Source organism: Dermacentor albipictus, chromosome 1 (assembly GCF_038994185.2).
Source record: "Dermacentor albipictus isolate Rhodes 1998 colony chromosome 1, USDA_Dalb.pri_finalv2, whole genome shotgun sequence".
NCBI classification, from domain to species: domain Eukaryota; kingdom Metazoa; phylum Arthropoda; class Arachnida; order Ixodida; family Ixodidae; genus Dermacentor; species Dermacentor albipictus.
The window spans coordinates 214,461,936-214,486,574 of record NC_091821.1 but is presented as its reverse complement, the minus strand read 5'-3'; the positions used below and the strand labels follow the sequence as shown (position 1 = coordinate 214,486,574).

General features: G+C 45.8%; 1 protein-coding gene and 1 pseudogene across 8 annotated transcripts in view; one reads left to right on the top strand and one right to left on the bottom strand.

Annotated features, from left to right (window-relative positions):
• Nucleotides 1–24,639, top strand: part of LOC139054180 (eukaryotic translation initiation factor 4E-binding protein Mextli-like) — a 511,761-nt gene that overhangs the window by 404,714 nt on the left and 82,408 nt on the right. For 6 of the 8 annotated variants that reach the window (XM_070530846.1, XM_070530850.1, XM_070530843.1 and 3 more), the window contains 3 exons: nucleotides 12,180–12,353; nucleotides 19,349–19,503; nucleotides 21,462–21,620. In XM_070530846.1, the coding sequence (XP_070386947.1) occupies nucleotides 19,368–19,503; nucleotides 21,462–21,620 (295 nt within the window). In that variant the 5' untranslated portion in view covers nucleotides 12,180–12,353; nucleotides 19,349–19,367. Of the gene's footprint in view, nucleotides 1–12,179; nucleotides 12,354–12,593; nucleotides 12,703–19,348; nucleotides 19,504–21,461; nucleotides 21,621–24,639 lie in introns of those variants that run through there. The other 2 variants (XM_070530845.1, XM_070530844.1) reach the window with 2 other exon arrangements.
• LOC139061330 (piggyBac transposable element-derived protein 3-like) lies at nucleotides 16,013–17,302 on the bottom strand (annotated as a pseudogene).

Here is a 24,639-nt window from a genome sequence, read left to right as displayed (position 1 = left end):
ACCAGTATGGAATTTTTCCGAAGAATTTTACCGTTTATACAGTGTTCTATAATCGTTGTGTGCAACTTTCTTTGCACAGAAGTTAATACAAATGCTTGTAAGGGTAAATTGGCTTATCAGTATAAATAATGTGTCTTTTTTTACTCTCTCTCTCTTTCTTTTGTCTCTCTCTTTTGTGTGCTGAGTAGGTATCAGATTACGATGTTACCGGACTAAGACGTACGTTTCCACCACCTGGGAGAATGCGAGGTGATATATACTTGAGAAAGAGCCACCGATTAATTGGAGCACTAGAAGTCACAGTAAGAAAGCCTATACGTGCTTGAAGTACCGGATATTTGAAGGTTCGAACGGCGAAGGTTGCTTCCCAGAAAAAAAGCAGTTTATTTCTCTGGCGGCCGCTGCGTATATGTCGTGGCTCTCGCTGAGCGTGGCTGAGCACGACCGCGCGTGCCCTATCTTGGGAGCGAACTGCAATATAAGTACGCAGTCAGCCACGCGGGCGCGCCGGCCCTATCTCGAAAGCGTACTGCGATGAGTACACAGTCTCGGTGAGCTGAGGGCTGATAGCTTCGTGTGCGCTAAGTTCTCGCAGTTCACGTGTTGAAGCGAGAGGCAGCACAAAGATCAGTTCGCTCGATGCTCAGCTGACGCTGTTCCTCATGCCAGCGTCTTGGCAGCGAGCGTACGCGCCCATCGGGTGAGATGTGTTTACGTGCACCTTGTGCGCGCATGACACCATGCTTGCTAATTTAGTTAGTAGGAGAATGTTTGTGAGTTTACACGAACGATAAAATTACTATCCTTACTTCGTATAGCTATCTGCTGATTTGCTTTATGGTTACATCATAAATCTAGAGTCTGTTTGAGACTACGATGACCGAGAGGTCGGTAATAATTTCTTACAGTCATTTTGTTAACTTTACTTGAGAACTCTCGCGTGCCTATGCCATCTCGTGGCACTGAGATCCATCCAGTTTACTGCGCCTTCCGTGAAGTAAACTTCAACATGGACGCCATACACCGACGACCGCAACCGCTCGATCGGAAATCGGCGGACGTGCTGACAACGGTGTCAACAAAAAAGCCTTATTTCCGAGTCCACGAGCGCTTCTGCGCAGCCTCCTACCATTTTAGGCTACATGTCTAAGTCGCGAATCAATTGTGATATGCTTCGTCGGCCCTGTACTCGTACGCAGCTTTAGTGATGACCGATATGTTGCATATGATATTATGTTTTATTCGTAGAGAAGCGGGCCATTTACTTTACGAAAGTGCGGTAATTTCTCAGCAAATGCAGAAAGCATGCATGGGTAGACTTTCTGCTGTTGTCAGAAGCCGCATACTTGTGACACTTCTTGGTTTTACATGAAACATTTCTGCGTTTTTTGAGGAACACTTAACGAAAGCGCGCCAAAAAGCAATAATTATCGGAGAGCAAGGCTGCTGGTGCCATCTAACAGTGAAAACCGTAGTCGTTGAACATTCATGGTGAATCTCTGCTAATGTACAGCACTTAATTTGCTTACGTTCACCTGCCTAATCTGAAAAGAGTAAGAAAGCCCGTGGACAATGGAGGGCATAACTAAGAAAAATAAGAACGCAGAACTAAACGTGCAATCTTCACTGGGCGGGAAATATGAACTTTTTTTAAAGAACTAATGAATTAATGAATGTAATAACCGACCCCGATCTCTTTGAAAATCTTTGAGATATGAGTATGTAACGGGGGTCGCCGCAACATCTGAAATACACCGTAGCCGTTACCAGGCGCTGCACGCCACACGTACAGCTCCGATCGCTAATATTTTTTACAGCGTGCGTTTTCATTCACCGGGTGCCATCGCTGTGCCGCAGTGTGATTGGAAACTCTTATGCAAAGAAGTTAAACAAAAGATCAGGCACATGGTTGCATTGCTTGGCTAAAATTATAGCAGCATATGCGAGCCAGAGAAGCGTCAAACAAGACGACCATCAAGAATCTGAACATGCGTTACGTGGAGTCGCCATTTCGTTTCAGCTGCGCCGCATGCTGCGTAGCTGAAATGAAATGGCACTCACAGTGAAATGAATGCCCTCCGAGCGCGGTCGACTGATCTTTCGCTGCAGCGCTTGTCGTACATCAACCTGATATAACTCCGATAAATTTAGCCATCGTACATATGTGTCAAGAACCGTTTCTTGCAATCTCATCTCACGTTTGCGTCTCGTGCATGCGTAGTGGCTTCCGCGCTATTTCTTTGGGGCCCCAAACGTTTGGAGCCCCTATTCGAACACTCCCTAATAATTCCGTGCAGTTTGTAGCGGCTAGCAGTAGATATAGTACCGCGTTTTCGCGTCATAAACAACGTTCGGCAAAATGGTGAGCTGAAAAATGAGTTAAATGAGGTACTGTATAGCAACAACACAGCTGCATACGGCAGCATTCTACATATGGCGCTAAAGTTATTGCGTAAAGCGATGCACTTCTTAATTGTGTGTGGCTGTGAACGTACGCTCACATCGCTCAGCCCGACGACGTCGTTTCGTTAGTTACCGTGCCGCTGTCACTCCCAATGCTTTCATTTCTGTAAGAAATATCTTGCTCGTTGACAAAACCAAGTAGTTTAGAGTATCCACGTGCGTCGTGGTAGGCAGAAATACGTCGGCAGTCATTTTCGGCGCACATAGTGGATCGACGCGGTCACATATATAGGTTTTCCTTCGTTAACCGCGAGTGAAAAGTCGAAAACCGTGAATATGGGAGGAGAGGATCGAAAGAGAATGGATATACCGGGGCCATCAATGGCTTATCCCGAGGACGCCATCCACGGATGACACCCGTTTCGCGGATGAAGGCGTGAAGCACCTTGAGGACGCGTCCACTCGCGGCCGGATTCACACCTCGAAGCCGGCTGCCAAGCCACGGTGCGTGGAATGCTGGCACGCGGCTTGTTTATTGCTTTTTTTTTTACGCGCAGTGGTGTGCAGAAAAACGCCACAAACATTGAGGGACGCTTAAATTTAACCCACTGCTCACGCAGTTTGGCTCCATAGTGCTTCAGTGTGCAGATTAAATTTGATTATGGGGTTTTACGTGCCAAAACCACTTTCTGGTTATGAGGCACGCTGTAGTGTAATGGGGGACTCTGGAAATCTAAGTACACGGGTATTTTCGCATTTCGCCCCTATCGAAATGCTGCCGCCGTGGCCGGGATTCGATCCCGCAACCTTGTGCTTAAACAGCCCAACACCATAGCCACTAAACAACCACGGCGGCTGCTTCAACGTGCAGAACGCAATTCTAAGGAAAGGTTCATTGAATACACGGGAAGTTGGACGTCCGGGATGGGTTTCCTCGTCGTTGGCGAATGAATGGCTTTGCCTTTCTCATGATAACTGTCGCCGTTAGCGCACCCAGGATTTCTGTTCGTGGGGTAAAATTTACCCAAGAACTGATGATTTTCTTTAAAAAGATGTGACGACGCATAACTGCGCTACGGGATAGTGCCAAGAGCGCATGCGCCTGTAACAATCCGAGTTATCTTCGAGAGCATCGCAGCTAATAAAAGTTCAGTTGTTGTTTGGGACGCGTGATGCTCACTCGCCTTGCTCTGCCGAGAAGCGCGTTCCAACATTGGTGACCCGGAATGGAGTCGCAGCATTGGGCTAGTGCACCAACGTCACTATGACTTCGACGTCCACACAGCCCCCCCCTCCCCTCCGACAGTTTCCGCAGTGGACGGTAAGCTGACCTCCTCTTGGACTGCAGACCATGCACTCTGTTTCGTACAAGTCGAAACGCAGTTAGCATCACGAGGCTTCACAGCAGACCTTACAAAATACCACTACGTAGTAAGCAGTCATCCGCCGGCCATAGCCAGTGAAATAAGGAATCTTTTGCTTGCACCGCCTGCCAAAAACGCATATTCAAAGCTGAAAGAAACCCTCGTCCGCCGAGTTAGGCCCTCCAGGCCACAGCGACTGCAGCAATTGCTTCGCGGCACGGACCTCGGCAACCGTACTTCTAATCAGCTCTTGCGCGGAACATGCAACAGTTGCTCGGCGAAACAACAAACACTCCAGACGGAGCATTGCTCCGATAACTTTTAAGCTACCTTCAAGTGTCCGCATGGTCGTCCCTGCGTCAGAGCAGAAAGATCTATCCGCGGCCGCCGAACTTGCCGGCCGGCTGGTAGCAATCACCCCGTCCACATCACTGGCTGCCGTGCAAGCGCAACAGTCTCGAGACGAACTTCAAGAAATGTGTGACGAGATTTCAAGACTCCTCGAGACGCTATCAGCTGTGCGCGCAAGCAGGAGGGCGCAAACATTATGTGAGCCAAACACGCCGATATCCCAACCTCAGCGTCAGAACATATGTTGTTGTCATCGGCGGTTCGGAAATGCTGCGCGTTACTGTGCTCCACCATGCGCGCACTCGGGAAACGGCTGCGGCATCCACTGAGGGTGACCAGTGCTCCTACATTGCCTTCAAGTCGTCCCTCGGTGTTTATTACTGACCGCAACAACGGAGTTCATTTCTTAGTCGACATATGCGCCGATGTGAGCGTGATACCGGTGTCACAAACCGAAAGAAAGAACCCTAAGGCATCACCACTGCAAGCCGTCAACAATACGGTGATACCAACATATGGACATCGTTCGCTCACGCTGAACTTCGGTTTCAGCAAAACGTTTAACTGGGTGTTCATAGCCGCTGATGTCACGTTCGCCATATTATAGGCGCAGACTTTCTGCAATACTTCGGGCTGTTGGTCGACGTCCGCAACAAGTGGCTTCGGGATCCTGTTTGTCGTGGAGCGGTACAAGGCAAACCGTGTTGGCACCCTCCTCTCAGCCCGACCTTGCTCAACCCGTCCGGAGAATTGTAGTTCACTATCATAATACAAGTGTTCCCCGAGCTGACCCGATAGGCACAGGCATTCGCCGAAGTGAAGCACAGGCTTCAGCATCACATCGAAACCACAGGCCCACCGGTCGCGCGGCCGCGTCTTTCAACCGAGAAGCTGCGGCTAGCACGACTGCTATTTGCCCACATGATGGAACTCGGGATAGTATGTCCTTCGTGCAGCCCATATGCGTCAGCTCTTCACGTGGTCCCCAAATCAACGGACGGCGATTGGCGCCCTTGTGGGGGCTATCGAGCACTGAACCGAGTGACCGCGGTACCAGACCGTTACCCAGTGCCGCACGTTGACGACACGATCTCCTACCTGCATAGTGCTAACATTTTCTCAAAAATAGATCTGGTACGAGCATGCATCAGATACCGGCAGCACCAGAGGATGTTCCCAAGACCGCAATAACAACGCCATTTGGAATGTTCGAATTTCTTCAAATGCATTTCGGCTTACGGAACGCAGGCCAGACTTTTCAACGATTCGTGCATGGCGTTGTCCGAGGCTTCGAGTTTTGCAAAGTATACCTGGATGACCTGCTGATCGCTAGCCGCACTTCCGAAGGGCACGAGAGGGATCTACGCTGCATGCTGCAGCGACTGACAAAGCACGGGATTGTTATCAATACGGCAAAGTGCGTGGTTGGGGTACCATCGCTATATCATTTTTGGGCCACAGCATTTCAAGCGCGGGCGTACATCCACAGAAGGACAAGTTCGAAGCAGTATGACGGTTTCCACAGCCGAAAAACATCCGCCAGCTTCGAGAGTTCCTGGGACTCGTGAACTTCTACCGTAGGTTTCTCCCGAAATGCGTCAACATCCTTCACCCTCTCCACACTCTACTCGCTGCATCAGGAACTAATGCAAGTGCCATTCAGTGTAACACCCAAACCATACAAGCATTCCAGCAGATTGAGGCTCTAGCACACGCCACTCTGCTCGCATACCCACTGCCGAGTGTTCCTCAATGCGTAATGATGGACGCCTTCGATGCACCTATTGCAGCCGTACTGCAGCAGAAGTTGAGCGGAATGTGGCGACCAATTTCCTTCTCCAGAAAATTGAACCCGTCCAAACGACTGTACAGCACCTTTGGTAGGGAACTCCTGGTCATATACACGGCTATACGACATTTCCGCCATTATGTAGAAAGCAAGTATTCTTTGTAATCTCGGACCACAAGCCGCTGACCTACGCGTTGCGTGCGGTGAACTCTAATACTGGTGCACACGTGGCACGGGAGCTCCACCAGACGTCGTAAATCGCAGAATTCACGACTGATATACTACAGCATGTCAGCGGGGCGGACAATGCTGTTGAAGACGTCCTTTCGTGCAGCCCAGTGAATGCCGTCAGTCTGCCGAGTGGTGTTGACTTCACCACACTAACGACGGCTCAACGCAGTGACAGTGAGTTGAATCATCTGCTGAAGTCTACAACCAACGCCTTAAAGCTGCAATTGATGACTGAACTCACAGGATCCGCATGCTGTGACATGTCCACAGGCAGGGCCAGACCGTTCGTGCACACAAATCTTCGCCGCAAGATTTATGACTTGCTGGACAGCCTGTCGTATCCAGGGATTCGAGCCACTCCGCGGCTGTGCACAGCTAGGTCCGTGTGGCTGGGAATAAACCGGGATGTGCGACGCTGGACTCTATAGTGCATCACGTGCCAGCGCTCCAAAGTGCAGCGACATACTGTGACCCCCCTGGGATCCTTCCCTGTGCCGGACGCTCGATTTGCCCATGTGCATGTGGACATTGTGGGACCGTTGCCCGCTTGTCAAGGGCAAAGCTAAAGCTATTTGCTAACTTGCATCGATCGCTTCACGCGTTGGCCGGAAGCCGTCGCCATTCCAGACATGACTGCTGACGATGCTGCCCGTGCTTTTATCTACCACTGGGTTGCCCGGTTCAGAGTACCATCAACAGCGACTACGGATCGCGGAACACATTTCGAATCTGTCCTATTCGCGAACATCACACAGCTCCTGGGAACCTCCTGCATCAGAACAACTGCCTACGATCCCATCAGCAACGGTATGGTGGAAAGGTTCCATCGGCAGCTGAAGGCAAGCCTGACGGCAACTACGAGTCACAGTTGGCCGGAGACACTGTCTTTTGTTCAGTTGGGAATTAGGATGACTCTGGAAGCAGAATTAAAGTGGAAAGTTGGGCGAGTTGGTATACATTCATAATGGGAACAGCGCGAACAAGACGACGGACTGAAAGCACAGCGCTCGTCCTGTGTCCTTTCACTCCGTCGTCGTGTTGTTCGCGCTGCTCCCATTATGACTGATAGTAGGTATGGGGTGCTGCTCGGCGGAACTGGTATACGGAACAACACTTCGCCTTCCAGGAGAGTTCTTCCCGGACAGTAAAGACTCAAACGCCCAGGGAAACACCGACTATGCCCTGCGACTGCAGGACATCATGAGCAAGCTACGCGCTGTCCCTCCGCGTCCGCCAGCAGTGCGGCTTGTTCACGTGCACCGTGATCTCTCCTCTTGCTCTCACGCGTTTGTGAAGAACGAAGCCGTACAGCGTCCACTCCGGCCCTCGTATGATGGGCCGTTCAAGGTGGTGAAAAGTGGAGACAAGCACAGTATACGATCGACAGAGGTGGCCGTCACGATGTAGTTGTGCTCGACCGCATAAAACCAGCACACGTGGACTGCGATAGCGAAGTACCTGCAACACCTCGAGCTCCATCACCACAAGGACCCCCAGCAGACCAGACCGAAAGGCCAAACAGGCCGTCGAAAGGTTCACGTGCAGTGGTCGTTGTATACACCTCTGTTGCGCATGAACGTATGAACCAGAGCGTATCGTACTAGTGCGCCCTGTTGTGCCGTAGGACCCTTCTGGACAAGGATGCTTGACCGCCAAATTGGCAGCTTTGAAATGCTGTTGTGACCTCGCCCCTGCAGACAATTACGCTCCGACCACTGGTGCCCAGCACCGGCAACCGAAAGCAGCACGGGGGAGTATACAATAGCGCGCCGCGCACCGACAGACTCCACGCTTCGGCCCCGATCAGGTTCGGAGAACTGGATTTCAATGAACTGTCAAATTCCTAGAAGGGTGATCAGAGAGCTCGCCGGTTTTTCAGCACTCCACCTCGACATTTCTGAGCTGTCAACTGGACCTTGACCTCTGAGAGGGGAGAATGTACCCTCTGAGTTCAAGCGCGTGTTCGTGACTTATAATGACCCTACCAAGGTTCCCGGATTGGTGCGATCCCGGCCACCACGTGGAGAAAGGGAAAAAGGGGATGGACCAACGGGGCTAGTTAAGCCGGCGCACAGATGAGCGCCGGTGTCTGTTCGCTGAGTTCCTTCAGACATTTAAATACAGGTACACAATTTTTCTTCCGTCCGTGAACTTGTCCTGATGACTGCCCCGGCACGACACCAACTCGACATCACATCGGCCACGAAACACCAGTCGCAACAGCCCATTGTTCGTGCACTCACTAAGGGGGCATTACTGTGGCGACGCATAACGGCGCTTTAGGGGTAGTGCCAAGAGTGCATGCGCGTGCAGCAATCCGAGTTGTCTTCGAGAGGGTCGCAGCTAATAAAAACTCAGTTATTTGGGACGCGTGATGCTCACTCGCCTTGTTCTGTCGAGAAGCGCGTTCCATGCAACCAAGCCATAAAGATGTTAGTACACAATAAATATAAGTATATAGATAAAAATGGGCGCGGAGATGGCTTAATAGGTAGGGAACCGTAGATGTAGTGTGGAAGATGAGGGTTAGGGTCCCCACATGCGGCGGGTTATCTTTTCGTCAGCTAAAGTTCCGTTTACGATGCTATTCCTAACAATTATTTTTCTGTATGCTTTCTCTAGCTTCACTGTCTGTTACTTCGTATTGTTTTGACTAAAAAAAATACCGTGCCCTCCACTCCTCCCCCAACACACACACCTCCGCACCCCACGCGCACACACACCGAGAATTTTCTTTTTTATTCGACCATTTCTTCGAATATTCCAATACATCATAATCCCTTCAAAGTAATCTCTCTGGGGCGCAATGGACTTAATTGTTCTGCCACGTTATTAACTGTTCAGCAACTCTTACAATCTTGCAACTCGCACGCGCACACACATCATCATCAGCCTATTTCATGTCCACTGCAGGCCGAAGGCCTCTCTCCCCGCGATCTCCAATTACCCCTGTCCTGCTCCAACTGATTCCAACCAGCGCCCGCGAATTTCCTGATTTCATCGCTTCACCTAGTCTTCTGTCGTCCTCGACTGCGTTTTCCTTCTCTTGGTACCCATTCTGTAACCCTAATGGTCCAACGGTTATATAACCTGCGCATTGCATGACCTCCCCAGCTCCATTTTTTTTTTCTGTTAATGTCAATTAGAATATCTGCTATACCCGTTTGCTCTGATCCAAACCGCTCTCTTTGTCTCTCAACGTTATGCCTAGTATTCTTCGTTCCATCGCTCTTTGTGCGGTCCTTAACTTGGTCTCAAGCTTCTTTGTCAATCTCCATCTCTGCCCCATATGTCAGCACCGGTAAAATGCACTGGTTGTACACCTTCCTTTTCGATGATAATGGTAAGCTTCCAGTCGGGAGCTGACAATGTCTGCCGTATGCGACCCAACCCATTTTTATTCTAGTATGAATTTCCTTCTCATCATCGGGGTTCCATGTGATTAGTTGACCTAGGTAAACGTACTCCTTCACATTCTAGAGGCTGACTGGCGATCCTGAACTCTTGTTCCCTTGCCCGGCTATTCATCATTATCTTTGTCGTCTGCATATTAATCTTCGACCATACTCTTACACTCTCTGTTAAGTTCCTTAATCGTTTGTTGTAACTCGTTTGCAGTGTTGCTGAATAGAACAATGTCGTCGGCAGACCGAAGGTTGCTGAGATACACACACGCCGATAATTTTTTTTTTATTATTCGACTTCTTCGAACATTCAAAAACTATTCACCTTCAAACTACCCTGTCATGGATTCAATAGAATTGTTCTGCCACTTTATTCAGTCTTCGTAGCCGTTCAGCAACTCCTGAAATTTTTGGGGGGGACCGTCTGGGCTTCAATTTTTTTTTTTCCATCTGTAGTATATCCTCCCCGCTTTGGAAACGCTCACCTCTAAGAAGTCGCAAGAGGCAGGACATGGGGAGTAGAGGGCGGTTTCAGACAGCATTTACGTCTCATTTTTGTCAAAGTGCTGAGTCTTTCTTTCTTTTTTTTTTATGCGAAGCATATTACGAGAGCTCAACCCAGCTCCTCAGGCGCGGCGGTGTCGCCATGAAACCACGTGACACCGTGACGTCACGACCGAGGAGAAGTGGCTTTGGCTCAACTCTTGCAAGACGGGCTGGGTGGGAATCGAACCAGGGTCTCCGGAGTGTGGGACGGAGACGCTACCACTGAGCCACGAGTACGATGCTTCAAAGCGGTACAAAAGCGCCTCTAGTGAATGCGGTGTTGCCTTAGAAACGAGCTTTTTCTAAGGCGTGCGTCTCTTGCTCAGGCGCACATTTCGTTGCCGCGCCGAACGCTGCTTTGCTCGACGCTCACCGCGTCCAATGCGGGGCGCGTAGTCGCTGCCCTGTAGCCCATTGTCTTACACCCCTTGGCGGGTCGACGGGAACGCTGTCGCGTTCCACTCTTCAAGGCGAAGCAGTAATGCATGAGTTGTTTCTTCGTCTAGCCGAACCAAATATAGCCAAGCAACAGCAGTTCACCAGGCTAAACAGTGATTCAACAACTAAAATAAAGGCTAGTATGCTTCGCATCCTGGGCTTAACCTTACCTAAGCCACAGCCATTTTTTTTTTTGTACGTGTGTGCGGGAACGTTGATGCACAAGGCATTCGCCTGAGTTCCACAGACAACGGAGTTTTCTTCGAACTGTATCGCGCCACCGCTTGTGCATCCCAACGTAAAAATTCTGGCTGACTGATCTGACCTTGTGGCACAAATTTAAAAGGAACAAGTTCTTTGATATAGAAAATATTTCCTTGAGCTACAGAAGAGAAACTTGATACACACGCGTTGTTCTTTGAACATAGCCTCCTAAATATAGGAGGCTATGCTTTGACATACGCCATCGCAAAACCGATGCAGACTGCAGCACAGGGTCAAAAGAAAGCAATGCGGTGAGCAGACAAAACATTCAAGGGCGCTGCTTAAACTGATAGAACGCGCTTGCGTCAGTATATTCACTACCATTCTGCCACAGAAAAAAAAAAATGAAAAAAGGTACGTGAATGACCGCCTTTGCACTAATTTGATATTCAGTTACTTTGTAATAACGAGGACCAATAAAGTATCAACAATTAACAGTCATATTTCATTTTTTAAAAATTTTTTGAAAGGAGTTTGCACCGCTGCGGAGCAAAATTATGCGATTTTGGCATGTTGCGTACTGTCCCTCATAATTCGTGACCGAAGGGAATATTTTTAATCGAAATATACTTAGCTGCCAGGGTTTGCTCATCACAGTCAATCATATATCGCACAGTCACTTTCGATCATGATTGAGTCCCGATCGCGATGGAATTTCTCGACTGCGGTTACCTCCCTTCCCCAGGTTGCGCAAAGGAGCCAATCGGGATCAAGAAATTTGATCCCCATAGGACTCGATCGCGATCTTAAGTGCACCGTGTGACAGTTGTATCAATCAGTCATATAATGGCTGCTAATCAAGTGAATAAAAGTTACATGGGATTTGTATCGGGCTTCTCAGTACACCAGCAATTAAGAACCGTGGGGTAGCGTGGCATATGCTTATGCAGCTGCCTGTCGGCCAAACTAAATTAATGAATCAGAAATGTAGCGGTTACGCAATTTGGACCCATTTAGGTGGTTACAGTAACTTCCATCAAACCCAGCTGGGAAGAGCGTTTGAAATTGCATGCGAAGCTCCATGTGATTCGGCATAATTCGGCTCTACCATAGCTCTACGTTGTAAGGCGTTAGTTCATGGTGGCATACTGAAAACAGCGGAATATAACACAGACGACTCAGCAAACGATTATAGCCTCTGAGATTGATTGACGCGCTGTCGACAGCGCGCGCCGCCCCAATCTCAGAGATCATGCGACGACACAAGCATTGTGTCCACGCCACATCAAAAGACTTCGGCCGCACACACGTTGTAAGAAAGAAAAAAAGAGAGAAGATAAAAGCGAGGTACTACGTAGGCAAAATGCTAGACTGCAATAGATGTAGGAGAACCCATAACACATATCGTCATCATCACCTCCATTTTGTCAGTTTCGTTTTCATCCGCAGGAGCGCAGTCAGCGCCGCCCAGCTGAGTTGGTTCTTTACTCTATGGTCCGCCGCTACCTGGCTACCTGCTAGAAGCAACTACGACACGACACCAAGAAAAATAGAAAAGCGCCTATCTCGTCATCCATTCTCCACGTTACGATTGTGTTCTGCATTTACAGTACCTTTGGGAAGGTATGAATCGTTTACCCTTTTGTTTTTCGCTTAGTGTCGCACGGTCTTGTCTGCTTCATACAAGCCGCGGCGAACGTCACGCAATCTTGCATTGTGTCAAGATATACACGAGTCAATGACCGATAATACGCAATGTGCCTGTAACTGGTTCAAGACTTTGACATGCATGACTGTTCTGCTCTTAGGATCTGGCACTTTTTATCAATTAACTAAAAAAAAGAAGGAAATAAGTAATGTCTTGCCGATGGAAGACTTGTTTTCGCTGTGCTTCCTTGCCTTTCTGACATGTGTAGAGTACCTATAACTTTATCTAGTAGGAAATATCTTAACAATAATACGATTATGGTAGGTGAGTTACAGTTTCAAGTGTCGACGCTAGCTTCTGTAACCCCGCAAGTCGGATAGCAGATACTGTCAGTGGACTTAGGCCTAAATTTGTATTGCAGTGCTGTCTTGGAACGAAAGAAATACTTTTTGGCAAGCGCCCTGTGTTCTAGTACTACTTGCAGCTTCCATGCTAACCAAAAAACACCGTATAACTTGAAATGCGCCTCTACATACGTTGGTTAATTCCTCTTTGTCACTTTATGCTACTTGTGTCACATGGTTCATTTTCGAACGCGATCGAGACCGATTGGATGGATTTGTCGATCATGATTGGCTTTTTTTGCTCAAGCTACTGTAGGGAGCCAATCGCTGTCGAGAAATTCGATCCCGATCGGTTTTCATCGTGATTGGAAATGCACCGTGTGGCACCGTTATTAAAATTGTCAGTTACCTCATGTAACATCGCCTATCAAAAATGCAGTCGAGCTTTTAACAAACAAGTTGCAAACAAGTAAACCGCACTGAATTGTGTATATTGACATTCATACTGAGTTGGTCATCCGCTCCTCGTTGGGTGATTTTACGTTGTCTTTTACACGTCCTCACGATCATTGGCTCGGTGAAGGAGCTGTAAATGAGAACCGAGGTTCAGTTACTACAGCTATGGTTCCAATACGAGGGTTCAGCTCATTTGTGTGCGTTTGTGTGTATGTGTGTTTGTGTGTGTGTGCGCGCGCACGCACGCACGCGCGCAGATTTGGGCTTTATTTGAGCTTTCATTGAAAGAATGGGAGCGAGCATGTGAGATGCAGCTGTTTACACTTTTCTCATCACACAAGTGCACACACACACATACAACGTGAGCTGGTGTGCTAGTTGGTTGAACATTATTTGGCTTGGACTACATAACAGACAAAAACACAGGAATACAGAAGCATACAGCACTTGTAGTGTGTGTTTCTGAATGCTTGTGTTCTTGTCTGTTTTGCACTGCAGCCCATAGAAATGACATGTCATTAAAAAAAAAAAGAACATTCCATTGGTATTCTCTTAAGTTATTTGATAGTGCACATGTATATTTGATAGTGCACATGTACACCAGCTGTTCAGAATTTAATGGAAACATTGATAAACCCTGAGTATGCCTTCTGCATGACATATTTTCTATGCAGTGAAGGGGAGCACCGTTGTCCACACAATTTTCATAATTTTAGTGGTGTGGTCACAATGTGAGCATTTAAGGGGACAGAGCAGGCAAAAATTTTTAAATCAATAATTCCTCTTTTGTCAATGTGAGAAGTCCACACTCTTTTGAAAAGTATTGGTAACTCTGGTAACTGATTTGCATCAGTACAGCATCTTTCACTGAAGAATGAGCACTTTTGAAACCTAGGCAGCAATTGCACATGCCCCTACACTTTAGCCTATCATGGTTGGTGTATACAGCTTGCATTTTCCTATTTAGGGGACGCTAAAGAGGTGGACGCCTAAATTGGTTTATAATTGAGGTGTTCTTTCAAGACTGTTTTCATTTATTTGGCCAAATGTGTTGCTTGCTAGCTGACAAAATAAGGGCTAAAGTTTTCCCTTTTAAATTTTACGCATGAACCACAGTGCTGCTACATCAGCTACGTCACTGATATAGCAGTACTTCAGCATTTTTTGCCCGTTTTTATTCAGAGAGAGATAACTCACTAGGTTGAGTCTTTGGTTCCTTTATAATGCAATATATAATGGCTTATTAATGTGTTAATTACTCCCAAGTAGGCCTGCATCCGAATCTGGGATGCTGCAGGTAGCAGTGCAGGGACTTCCAAGATCTTTTATTTTCGCACCTTTATATACTTACCAACTGTCTGCATGTGGTAAAACTGACGTTATCAGTGACCTAGAGGTATACTTTATTAATCTAGCTTAACTTACTGTTTCTCCTTAGTGTCCCTTTAATATGCCTACTAGTTAACAGCCCTGCATATGTTTTAATCAAAATGTCTCCAGTTTTTCTGCTATATACTCGTACTTATACTAATGGTTAAGGTCAACAGAAGGAAATTCACTAAAATTTCACTTTGGCTAAAGTGGTTATAATTCAGTGTATATTATTAAAGCAATCCTGGCAAAACTAAAGCTGGTAATTATCTAACCTGCTGCTGTAGCCCTAGGGCACTGTGCTGCTAAGCTCGAGGTCGCGGTTTCAATCGCTAGGGGTCAAATGCAAAAACACTTGTGTGCTTAGATTTAGGTGCATGTTTAAAAGCCCAGGCGGTCAAAGTTATTCTGGACTCCCCTGCTATGGTGTGCCTCATAATCACAGAGATTTTGGGATGTAAAACCCCAGAGTTTTGTTTGTTTGTAATTGTCTAATTTTCTTTTTAACAGCATTTAAGTAGCACATAAGTGGATAACACATGCACCTGGTGGTTAATGGATGACTGAAGTTCCAGACCATGACCTTCAAGATTTTCAGCGTACTGTGCGGTCCACCTAATCGCAAAGATCAGGCTGAGGAGCCATGCAGGTTCTGAGTGTTCATGGTTCTACATCATTCACAATAACTAATGGCAGCTTCCCCCTATCCGCTCATATTTCATACGTAAAATTTAGGATGAAGGATGCTGTATAACTACACTATCTGAAACTAGGCTTTTTATGTGGTCCAAAGTTTTGCTGCAGTTTGTGTTTAAAAGGAATAGCAGCTATAGGAAAAAAAAGAAACCACCAAAAAAAGGTCAAAGATGAGAAATGACAAGACAAGTGCTTACTTTAGTATGAACATGCACGAATTTGCTCAATAACTTATACCAAAAAATTGTGATTTATTTGGTCACAGACGTCACTTTGGAAACTCATTTTTTGCAACTCTTAAGGAGCTGCATGTCATAACTCTAGTCAGTCGTCCCAGTCTGGCATGTCCAGTGGCGTTTAAGGGTATGTTTGGATAGTTTCTTCTTATTCTCATTTGGTTAGAGAAGGGTGGTAATTTTGTCAAATCATCTGTGTAAATGATGATAATAAATCTACATAGCCTCCTGAAACCCGGGATGCATTTAGGTGCACAAATTTTTCTCAAACTTTCAGAATAAGTCAGTAGGGTTATGAAGGTGAAAAGTGTGAAATATTTTTTCAATAGCCCTGATAGTTTCAGCTCAGCGCGATGTCCAATACATGGACACTGGGATGCTACCCGGTCTTTTTTCACCCAGCGTGCATGTAAGAATGTATCGCAGATATTGCGCTCAAGCTCGTGTGTTTTATTAACTCGAAAGGCAAAGTAGGGAACAAAGTACATCAAAAGAGCATTCCTCTGCTCAACAAAAATTTTGCTCTTGTGTTCACTTCCTGTGGGCAATTTCAAAACACCTTCTGTCCTTTGTGATGCAGAAGAGCCGACATTTGGTGCAAAAGAACTTCGTTTTCATGTCGCAGCACTGTAGTCTGCAACGGGCAGCGTTGGCAGTGTCTGCCAGCCTTGGGCAGTGGCTAGCGCTCTTTTCGTGGGGTTCCCCTGGAGACAGTCAAGCCTGCTTTGATGGCGGATGTCGCTGGGCTTCGTTCTCACTCTCGGTTTCATCCTGCTTCTTCCCTTGAGCCACGAGGGTCTCAGCAACAAATAGGTGGAACTGCATATATTTGAGTATTTCTTTCCGCTGTTTCTTTAGGGAGCGCATGTCCCACGTGTACTGCACCCAGGAGTTGTGAGGGCAGTGTCGAAGAGGTGAAAGATGGCTTTAATTGTCCACTTGTTTATGCGTTCTTTTATCCTGTAGTAACTTATCATTCGGTCTGCCATGTCAACACCACCCATGTTGACATTGTACATGCGCACAATACCTGGTCAAGGGACATCGATATGTTTTTTTTTCTTACGAGACCACCTGCGACAGATGTCTTGCGGGTCCTGGCCATGGATTGAAGAAAGAAAAGTTATCGGCTTATTGTCGTACCAGCGTACAACAATCTGTTGCTCGTCTTTTCAAATCCATGCTTCTGATGATCCTCATCCTCTTTGCTTCGGCTCGTTCTCACCAGAAAGCTTCACCCTTTACGGTATTCGGTTGTTCATCAGTGGCCCTGTGGCTGCGATCCTTTTTTCCGCAAGTTTATCTAGCAATGGACCAGATGTGAAGTACCTGTCAAAATAAAGCTTAGTTCCTGGAGTCATTGTATCTGTAAGCCGCAGCACTGCAGACTCTGCAATTCCAGAGCTCCCTGGGCAGAGACTTGATTTTTTTCCTTGATAAATTTCGAAATCAAGGATTAATCCATCTGGTGTAGCAAGAACAAAATTTTTCAAACCCTTGGCATGCAAGGAATGTATTGCTTGAGCTGGTGTTCTTCCACTGAAGGGTATCATTTGCGCATCCACACACACATACTCTCTGCGAGGGAGCTTCTGGCAGCCCTCCAGTATGAATGCAACGAGTGGCCTTATGCACCAGTGTCCGACTGCAACTGCAACCAACTGCAAGCGGTGTTGCAGTTTGAAATATCTGCCTCTGGTCATATTGTCAGCAACAAAGGTACTCTTGTCTTTTTTGCCAATACATTCGTATCTGTGGATAGCAAAGGCATGACATAGTCAAGGAAATTCCAAAAAAGATATTCAGCTCCTCCACTGGCATTTTCATGGAATTTTCTGTATCCTGAAGGTAACTCCTATTCATCATAAATGCCATTTTCTTGTACACCTCATTTGGAATGTACTGCGCACAGTAGTCGATCAGTGCCCAAGAAACCCGTTCATCACTCTCATCAGTGCTGCTTTGGAAGTTTGGGATCCACGTTGGAAGCTGACTGCACGTAAAAAAAAACAGCAATGAAATATCAGTATTGCCCTTATAAGTATTCATGGCCTAACGATATTTACAAAGCAAGCACTTGCAATATTTCCTTGCTTACCCTTGATGGCGTTTCCAAGATTTATCAGTTCTTCCAGCACTTGATGTGGAGGGCCCGGCATCATCGCTGCATTCCGTTTCTGAGCTTGCATCATCGAGGGGTGCGCAGAAGTTCGGATCCATGATAGTGTTGTCGTCACTATCGGAAAGCTCAATGTCCGATGTGTTCCCTTTGGCAATTCTTCGCAAAATTGTGTCAGCCGTCTCACCAGACACGTGAGGCCGGTCCCATTAAAGAAGAAAGAGACATGATTTCTTCCACAAGCCGCTAAATGCCAACAGTACTTGTCTGCTGTTCATAACAAGGCCATCGCAAAAGGGTGGTCAAAATAACCGGGTTGAGTCCTGGCGTCTAACATAATGAACACGCGAAATCGAAGGAAGCGTAAAAAAAAGTAAGTGCGCGAATAGTTTCATTTTCGTATTCTGCGCGTTTGCTGTTATATTAACTTTAATATAAAATCAAAGATATGACCTGAAAGCAGGTAGAAATACGAGAAACAGTACTTACTTCTCTGGCACCTGCCGTAAAACGCTGCGCCACTGAATGCCGCCTTCGTGGAACTGTTTTGGCGTGAATTTGAACGATGTATTTTCATCAATGCTGCATAGATGGCACCAGCAGGTTGTCCAATAAATTAGACAGCGCAGTTTTATGACGATGAAAGCCTTGTCACAGGAGTACTGTCTCATTTATGAATGCCCAATATATTGGACAAATCCCCATAGCGTGGTCTCAGGAGGATAGAGGAGTAGCTCAAACACCAATATAGGAAAGCGGTGTGAGGAGGCAAGAGGGAAGGTTACAGATGACGGTCAATCCCTGCCTCGCATGCAAAATCACATGGGATCATGCATGCAAGCAGCATCATGGGGGGTTGGCCATTGTTCTTGGGTATTGTCCGGTCATTGAAGGTCCCAACATGCTGCTTGAGGTCTCTGTGCAAGATATTTTTGTAGTTTGGGCTCTCCCACAACATGCTTAGTTATTGGTTGAGCATCTGTATGGCACGTCCAGCAGGTGACTGTTGTTGAAGGGGCTGGAGCATTATAGTCCTTGGCTTCACCAACTTCCATGTTGGGGTTTTCTAGTTCCACGCTATTGTAATCCAAGGCATTATGGTGGGGGCACCTTTCTTGTAGAAGCACCACTTGGTCAACGCATCTTCTGGCAGGGTGCAGACAGCGCACGCCTTATGAACTAACACTTGGGTGCCATTTGGCAGGTCTGTCGGTAGTAGGGGGTCATTCACCAGAGTTTGAGCCGCCAGCGCACTCCTTTTTTGTTGGCTGCGCTGGCATGTTTGCTTGGTTCTGGGTCATAAATGCAGTCGTATTAGGGAATTTTAAAGATAGTCCTCCCAAGTGTCCTTTCATACCCTAAGTCCCATGCCTTGCCTGCATTCTTTTGTACTTCTTTTGCATGCATTTGTATATCCCGCAGTTTGAATCCACCAATGCTGGGTCTGCAAAACCTAAAACTCCTTATTAAGACATGTTGGCAAGTTTGGTTTTTATCATTTGATTTTCGTTTTGGGGTCTCTCAGGTTTCGATGACCCTGCAGGCTACTGATCAGATGAGGAGTCTTTTTTTGTTTTGTTTAGCTAAGCAAGATAAGAAGTTTGTCTGAAATCTGCCATGGAAAGCAGAGAAGGTCATATAAAGTTGCCGATTTTTTATTGTCTTCCTACAGAGTTCTCTTTGTCTAGGTTCCACATTATTCATGTTGTTCAGCTTCATTTGATTTTATAATGTCTCGTTCTTTCTAGGTACTTTATTTAGAAAAAAATGTCAACGAAAAGCACTAAAGGTGTGCGTAAACTAGAACGTCCTCGTCCACTGAGGTCAAACTCCGATTCAGACAAGTCTCCATCATCTCTTCTCAGTCCAGCAGAGAGTGTGACTATGCTACTTGACACAAGTGGTAAGTAATCAATGCAACCTTATTGCAAATACAAATTAATTAAAAAACTGCAGTGCTTTACTCTAAAACGAGAATTTCTGTAGATTAAATGAACCTACTGAAATGTGGAGTGAAGCTTTCTTCAAGTGGTTAATAACATACCATAAAACTAAATGCAATGCATAGAAGTGTATTCTATGCAATGTGCAATCTCTGCACAGGTCACAAATTTGATGCCTTGCAATGTTTGTTTATGTGCTATACCAATCACAAGCTATGCCTAAATGCAAATAGCACTCATGCTAATGCACACGGGTAGATGACACAAGGATGTCGCAAGGACAAAGGCACTGTTTGATGTTAGTTGAAGGAAGGATGGCGAGCAGAGGTATATACTGACAGAAGTACAACATGAAAGACCGTGGTAAAGCTGGATATTTATTCGTTTAATTCCTGCAGCTCTGTCATTATGAAAATGAGAACTGGCATGTGTGCATGTGCATTTGCATGTACTGCACAACATGATGCACAAGCCAATCATCTCAAAAAACTAGTTAGTGTTGGTACAAGAGAAGTGTGCATGCAATTGGGGCCTAAGGTTTAGAGCATCACTGTTGTGTGAAGTGACCTAGGTTCAGTCTCACTATTGGACATATAATCCTTTATTTTCTGTGTCTGAGCTATTCAGCAAAACAGCAGCAGCAGCAGCAGCCATGTCAGCAAAGGCCAGGAGGGTTCACCAAAAAAAGCTTTGCTTTAGAATGTACTCAATATGTCACCTGCACCCTGCATTCAGGCAAGCTTCTGGTTGTGTTTAGAAGAGATGAGCTACCACAATGGATGTTTCATGGCGAACTTGGAAATGGCATGCTGCAAGAAATTCAGGTGGTGTTCTTGTGTTATAAGTGTGATATTCAGGAAAAAGCTCATCCATCGTGCATTTCAAAAGATGGACCTTGTATGAAAGCACAAAATGTTCGACAGCGAGACAGGAACGCAAGTGCATTTGTGTTTCCGTCTTGCTGTCAAATGTTTAGCGCTTTCACAGAAAATATTTCAACAACAGCTAGCCCGATCAGTCACGCTAATTAATAGAGGGGTAAGGTACCATCATTGTAGTCTTGACCCTAATGGCCCTGTTTCCTTGGAAAAATATGGCACATTAGGCTGAAAAGGATTTCACAAAACATGCACAGATGAGCATATGTTAGTTGTTTGTTTAGTGTGTACTCCACTGCATTTATTTCTAACCACTAAGTGGGTGGGGGGTGTGCGATCTACAGGTTTATGTATGATCTTTGTGTCATTGCATTTCACTCCCAGGCTGCGAACTCAAGATATGAAGAAATGCAAAAGAGAAGCATTTGTTGCCTTTCTAAGGTTGGGATATGATCTTATTGGTGTGCCGTCTTGTAATACTAGCATAGCATAAGCAAGATTATAGGATAAGAATGTGTAAATGAAGCATCAGTGTTCATGGGGTTCTGTTCTTGTCTTGCATGCGCTTCACTAGCATTGCTATTTTTCATTTCCTTCAAAAGTACTTCTCAGTAGCAGTATTTCTGGGTGCCCTTGTTTACCATTATTTAGGGGTGTTTGCATAGTGAAATTTGCAAATCAGATCGAAACGAATATTAGAGAAATATGACCTTTGAATGTCAAATAGAAAATTCCAATTTCTATACTAAGTGAAGTATGAAGTGTATAGCTGTGCGGTGCGCAAACCACCTCACAGTATTGCCAGCTTGTGGAACTCTGTTAAGAGTTGTGCACTTGTAACTGTCCTGGGTGCACTTACATTATGAAAACAGGGTGTAAAAAGGCTCAGCAGTGCAGCCCTCTATGATTGTACCAAAAGCCTCATTGGATGTGCGTAAACATGGTATATATTTTGTTTATGTTGATGACTTACTGCCACCCACATGTGCCTTTTACTGCTTTACGAACCAAAAGCTTTCTAATGAATTATTTTTTTACAGCACAGTGCAATGTGAGTGATGAAGAGGTGCTTAATGAGATTGAAACACTTCATGTCTCATTGAACAATGGAAACTATGATGCAACCATATTGGCTCTAATTGCCAATGTCTGTGATCTGCTTAAACTAAAGGGAGCTTCCATGGAATCTTCCTTCAAAGGTATGAACTTTACTGAATGGTTGGCTCAAGCTTGCCAAGTAGCAATTTAGTAACAGGCATAAGCTGTTGTAAATGGCAGCGAAAGTGCCTAATGCTATTAGCACGTCTAAGGCTTTCCAGCTAGTTATTGTAGAGACTAGGTGTATCTTCGTTGCGAAAAGCATGTTCACTGGCTAGAATTTCTGTCGTCAAGTACTCGTTGTGTAATATCTGCCCTAAAGATATGTGACAAAATACATTGGCATTGCACATAGTTTCTTTCAGAAGTGCAGGGCAGTTTATCAGGAGACTATTAAGTGTAACCCCAGTGTATTTGCTGAAAATTTCATGGAAGGCTATCTTGTTACAGGGGCTAGTCTTTAGGTTCCTAGTTAATGGGTGTGCTTTTAGTAATGGCTTGCTTTAATTCTGCAATTGCCATGTGTCACCTAAACTTAATAATTATCAACATGTTTAGTAGCTGACACATAGTGAATTTATCACTGATTGTCAGCAAACTTGTATGATGTGAATAACTTGTTGAAAGGTTAGTGTTTATCTGTGCTGTGCCATCATTAGGAACTTTCAGCAGTTTTGCACAGGAGTTCATGGTTTCCTCCTTCCAGATAATTAGGCCTCAAAATTGCAAAACTCCTTGCTGTAATTACTTCCCGTCTCTGCCATGTTACTTATAAGTGTGAGCTATTTCTAGTTAACCCCACAAAGCGCAACATATCATTTTTGATACGCTAAATTTGATGACTGAAAAATATTATTGAGTGCTGTAGACCCAATGTACAGTCCATACTAGTATTTTTGATATTCTGGAGAGAGTGTTCAGTTATGAATGGTTCAGAAAATAAATTACCAATTAAGTAATCACCATGCTAATTAATTTTTACTTAGTTATAATTTCACTGTTTTCTTTGTACCATTATACTCTCTGTGGCCAGAAATACGTGTGAGCAAGTTGATTTTATTTGACGTGGAATGGTGTTCGAACTTTGCGAGGTTAAAGCTTGATATCTGAAACTAAAATATAAATTATGAGGAACGCTGTACTGGGGGACTCTGGAAACTTGAACCACGTGGGGTTCTTTAACGTGCACCTAAATCTAAGTACACGGGTGTTTTCACATGTTACCCCCATTGAAATGCGGCCGCCATGGCCGGGATTCGATCCCGCGACCTTGTGCTTAGCAGCCCAACACCATAAAACGTGTCCGATAAAACGTTCTGATAAAACGTGTCCAAAAATTGCATGCGCGTTAGAATTGAGTACGACCCTAAATCCACGTTACCATATCTCCATCGGCACTTGAAGAATGGCTGCCTCATACACGCTTCTAGCCTAGCTGCCATAGCTTCCTTGATGTGCATACCTTCATGTTGTACGTGTAACCAGGCACTGGGGTAACCTAGTCTACCGCCTGTCTTCCCGTTTTCTGTGTTTATTCAATCAGCATGGAAGCGCCAACTGCGAAGACACGCTAAGTCTACCATGATGCCACATTTAAAAGGAAAGTTATCATGTGCGCGGAAACGGGACGGATATTGGGCTGCATCACAGGTGTTTGGAGTTCACGAATCTTGCATGCGGGACTGGTGCAAACAGAAGGAGAATATTTTCGCCATCAAAGCAACAAGGAAGGGTTTCAGTGGACCGAAGCAGGGCCGCTTTGCCGAAATAGAAGAGCTGCTTGTGGAATATGTACGTGGCCTGTGACAACCCATCTGCTCAAAGTACAGGCGGTGCAGTTAGCCCTACAGAAAGGGCTAATGCAGAGTGACTTCAGAGCGAGCAGGTGCTGGCTATCAAATTTTATGAAAAGGAAAGGCTTTTCTCTTCGAAGGCGGACAGGGATATGCCAAAGATTGCCTGAGAAATATGAAGAGAAACTGCACAGTTTTCAGTGGTATGTTTTGAAGTTGCACCATAGGAACAACTACCACTTCGGACAGATTGGAAATGCTGATCAGATGCTGCTGTACTTTGACATGCCTGCCACCATAACTGTTAAAAAGAAGGGTGCGGAGCAAGTGCACGTTTCGTCTTCCGGCCACGAAGAAACTAGTCACCACAATGCTTTGTTGCACTGCAGATGGTCACAAGCTGCCCCCATATCTTATCTTCAGATGGAAGACGCTTCCGAAAGGAATTGTGCTTCCGAGTGGCATGATTGTGCATGCAAATGAAAAAGGCTGGATGACTACGGACTTAGTCACTGACTGGATTGATAATGTTTGGCGGAAGAGACCCGGCGGCAGTTTCGGTCTGTGTGGGATGCTTGTGCTCGACACGTTCAGGTGCCACCTTGACCAGCGCATCAAGGACAAGCTGGCTGCATGCAACATTGATCTTGTCATGATACCCGGTAGCATGACATCGCAGCTCCAGCCGCTCGATATTTGTTTGAACAAGCCAGTGAAAGATAGAATTCGGGCGCTCTACGTGGAATGGCGTGTCAGTGGCTGCCACGAATGCACGCCTGCCAATAAAATGAATCGTGCCTCGCTCCAGAACTTTGCTGGATGGGTGAAAGATGCATGGTGCATGATCCCGTCTGCCATGGTCAACAAGGCCTTTAAAAAATGCGGGATTTCAAATGCCATGGACGGCACCAAGGATGAAATACTTTGGTCTGTTGATAGCGATAAGGAGTTGTCTGACAGCAATGACGAGTGATATCTATTGCCCCACATGACTCGTACCGGCGCAGTGAAAACCTTGGCGGCAAGGTACACCAATTCCATTTGTATTTTTATTCATCGCAACTTTAGTGTATTGGGAATAAATATGTTTTTTACAAATGAGAGAAAATAGTATTTGTATATAAAAGCACGAGGTGCTCGGTATTGTAATCTTTTTTTTTTTTTGGTCATGGAAATCGGGTGCGTGTTACAATCGAGGTTTTCATCTTTCTTATTTTTTGTCACAGAAAACGGGTTCGCGTTACAATCGAGGGCGTGTTAGAATCCAGTAAATATGGTAATTACGATATCAAGCTTGAGTTTCGCGAGAGTGCAACAAATGAGTTGC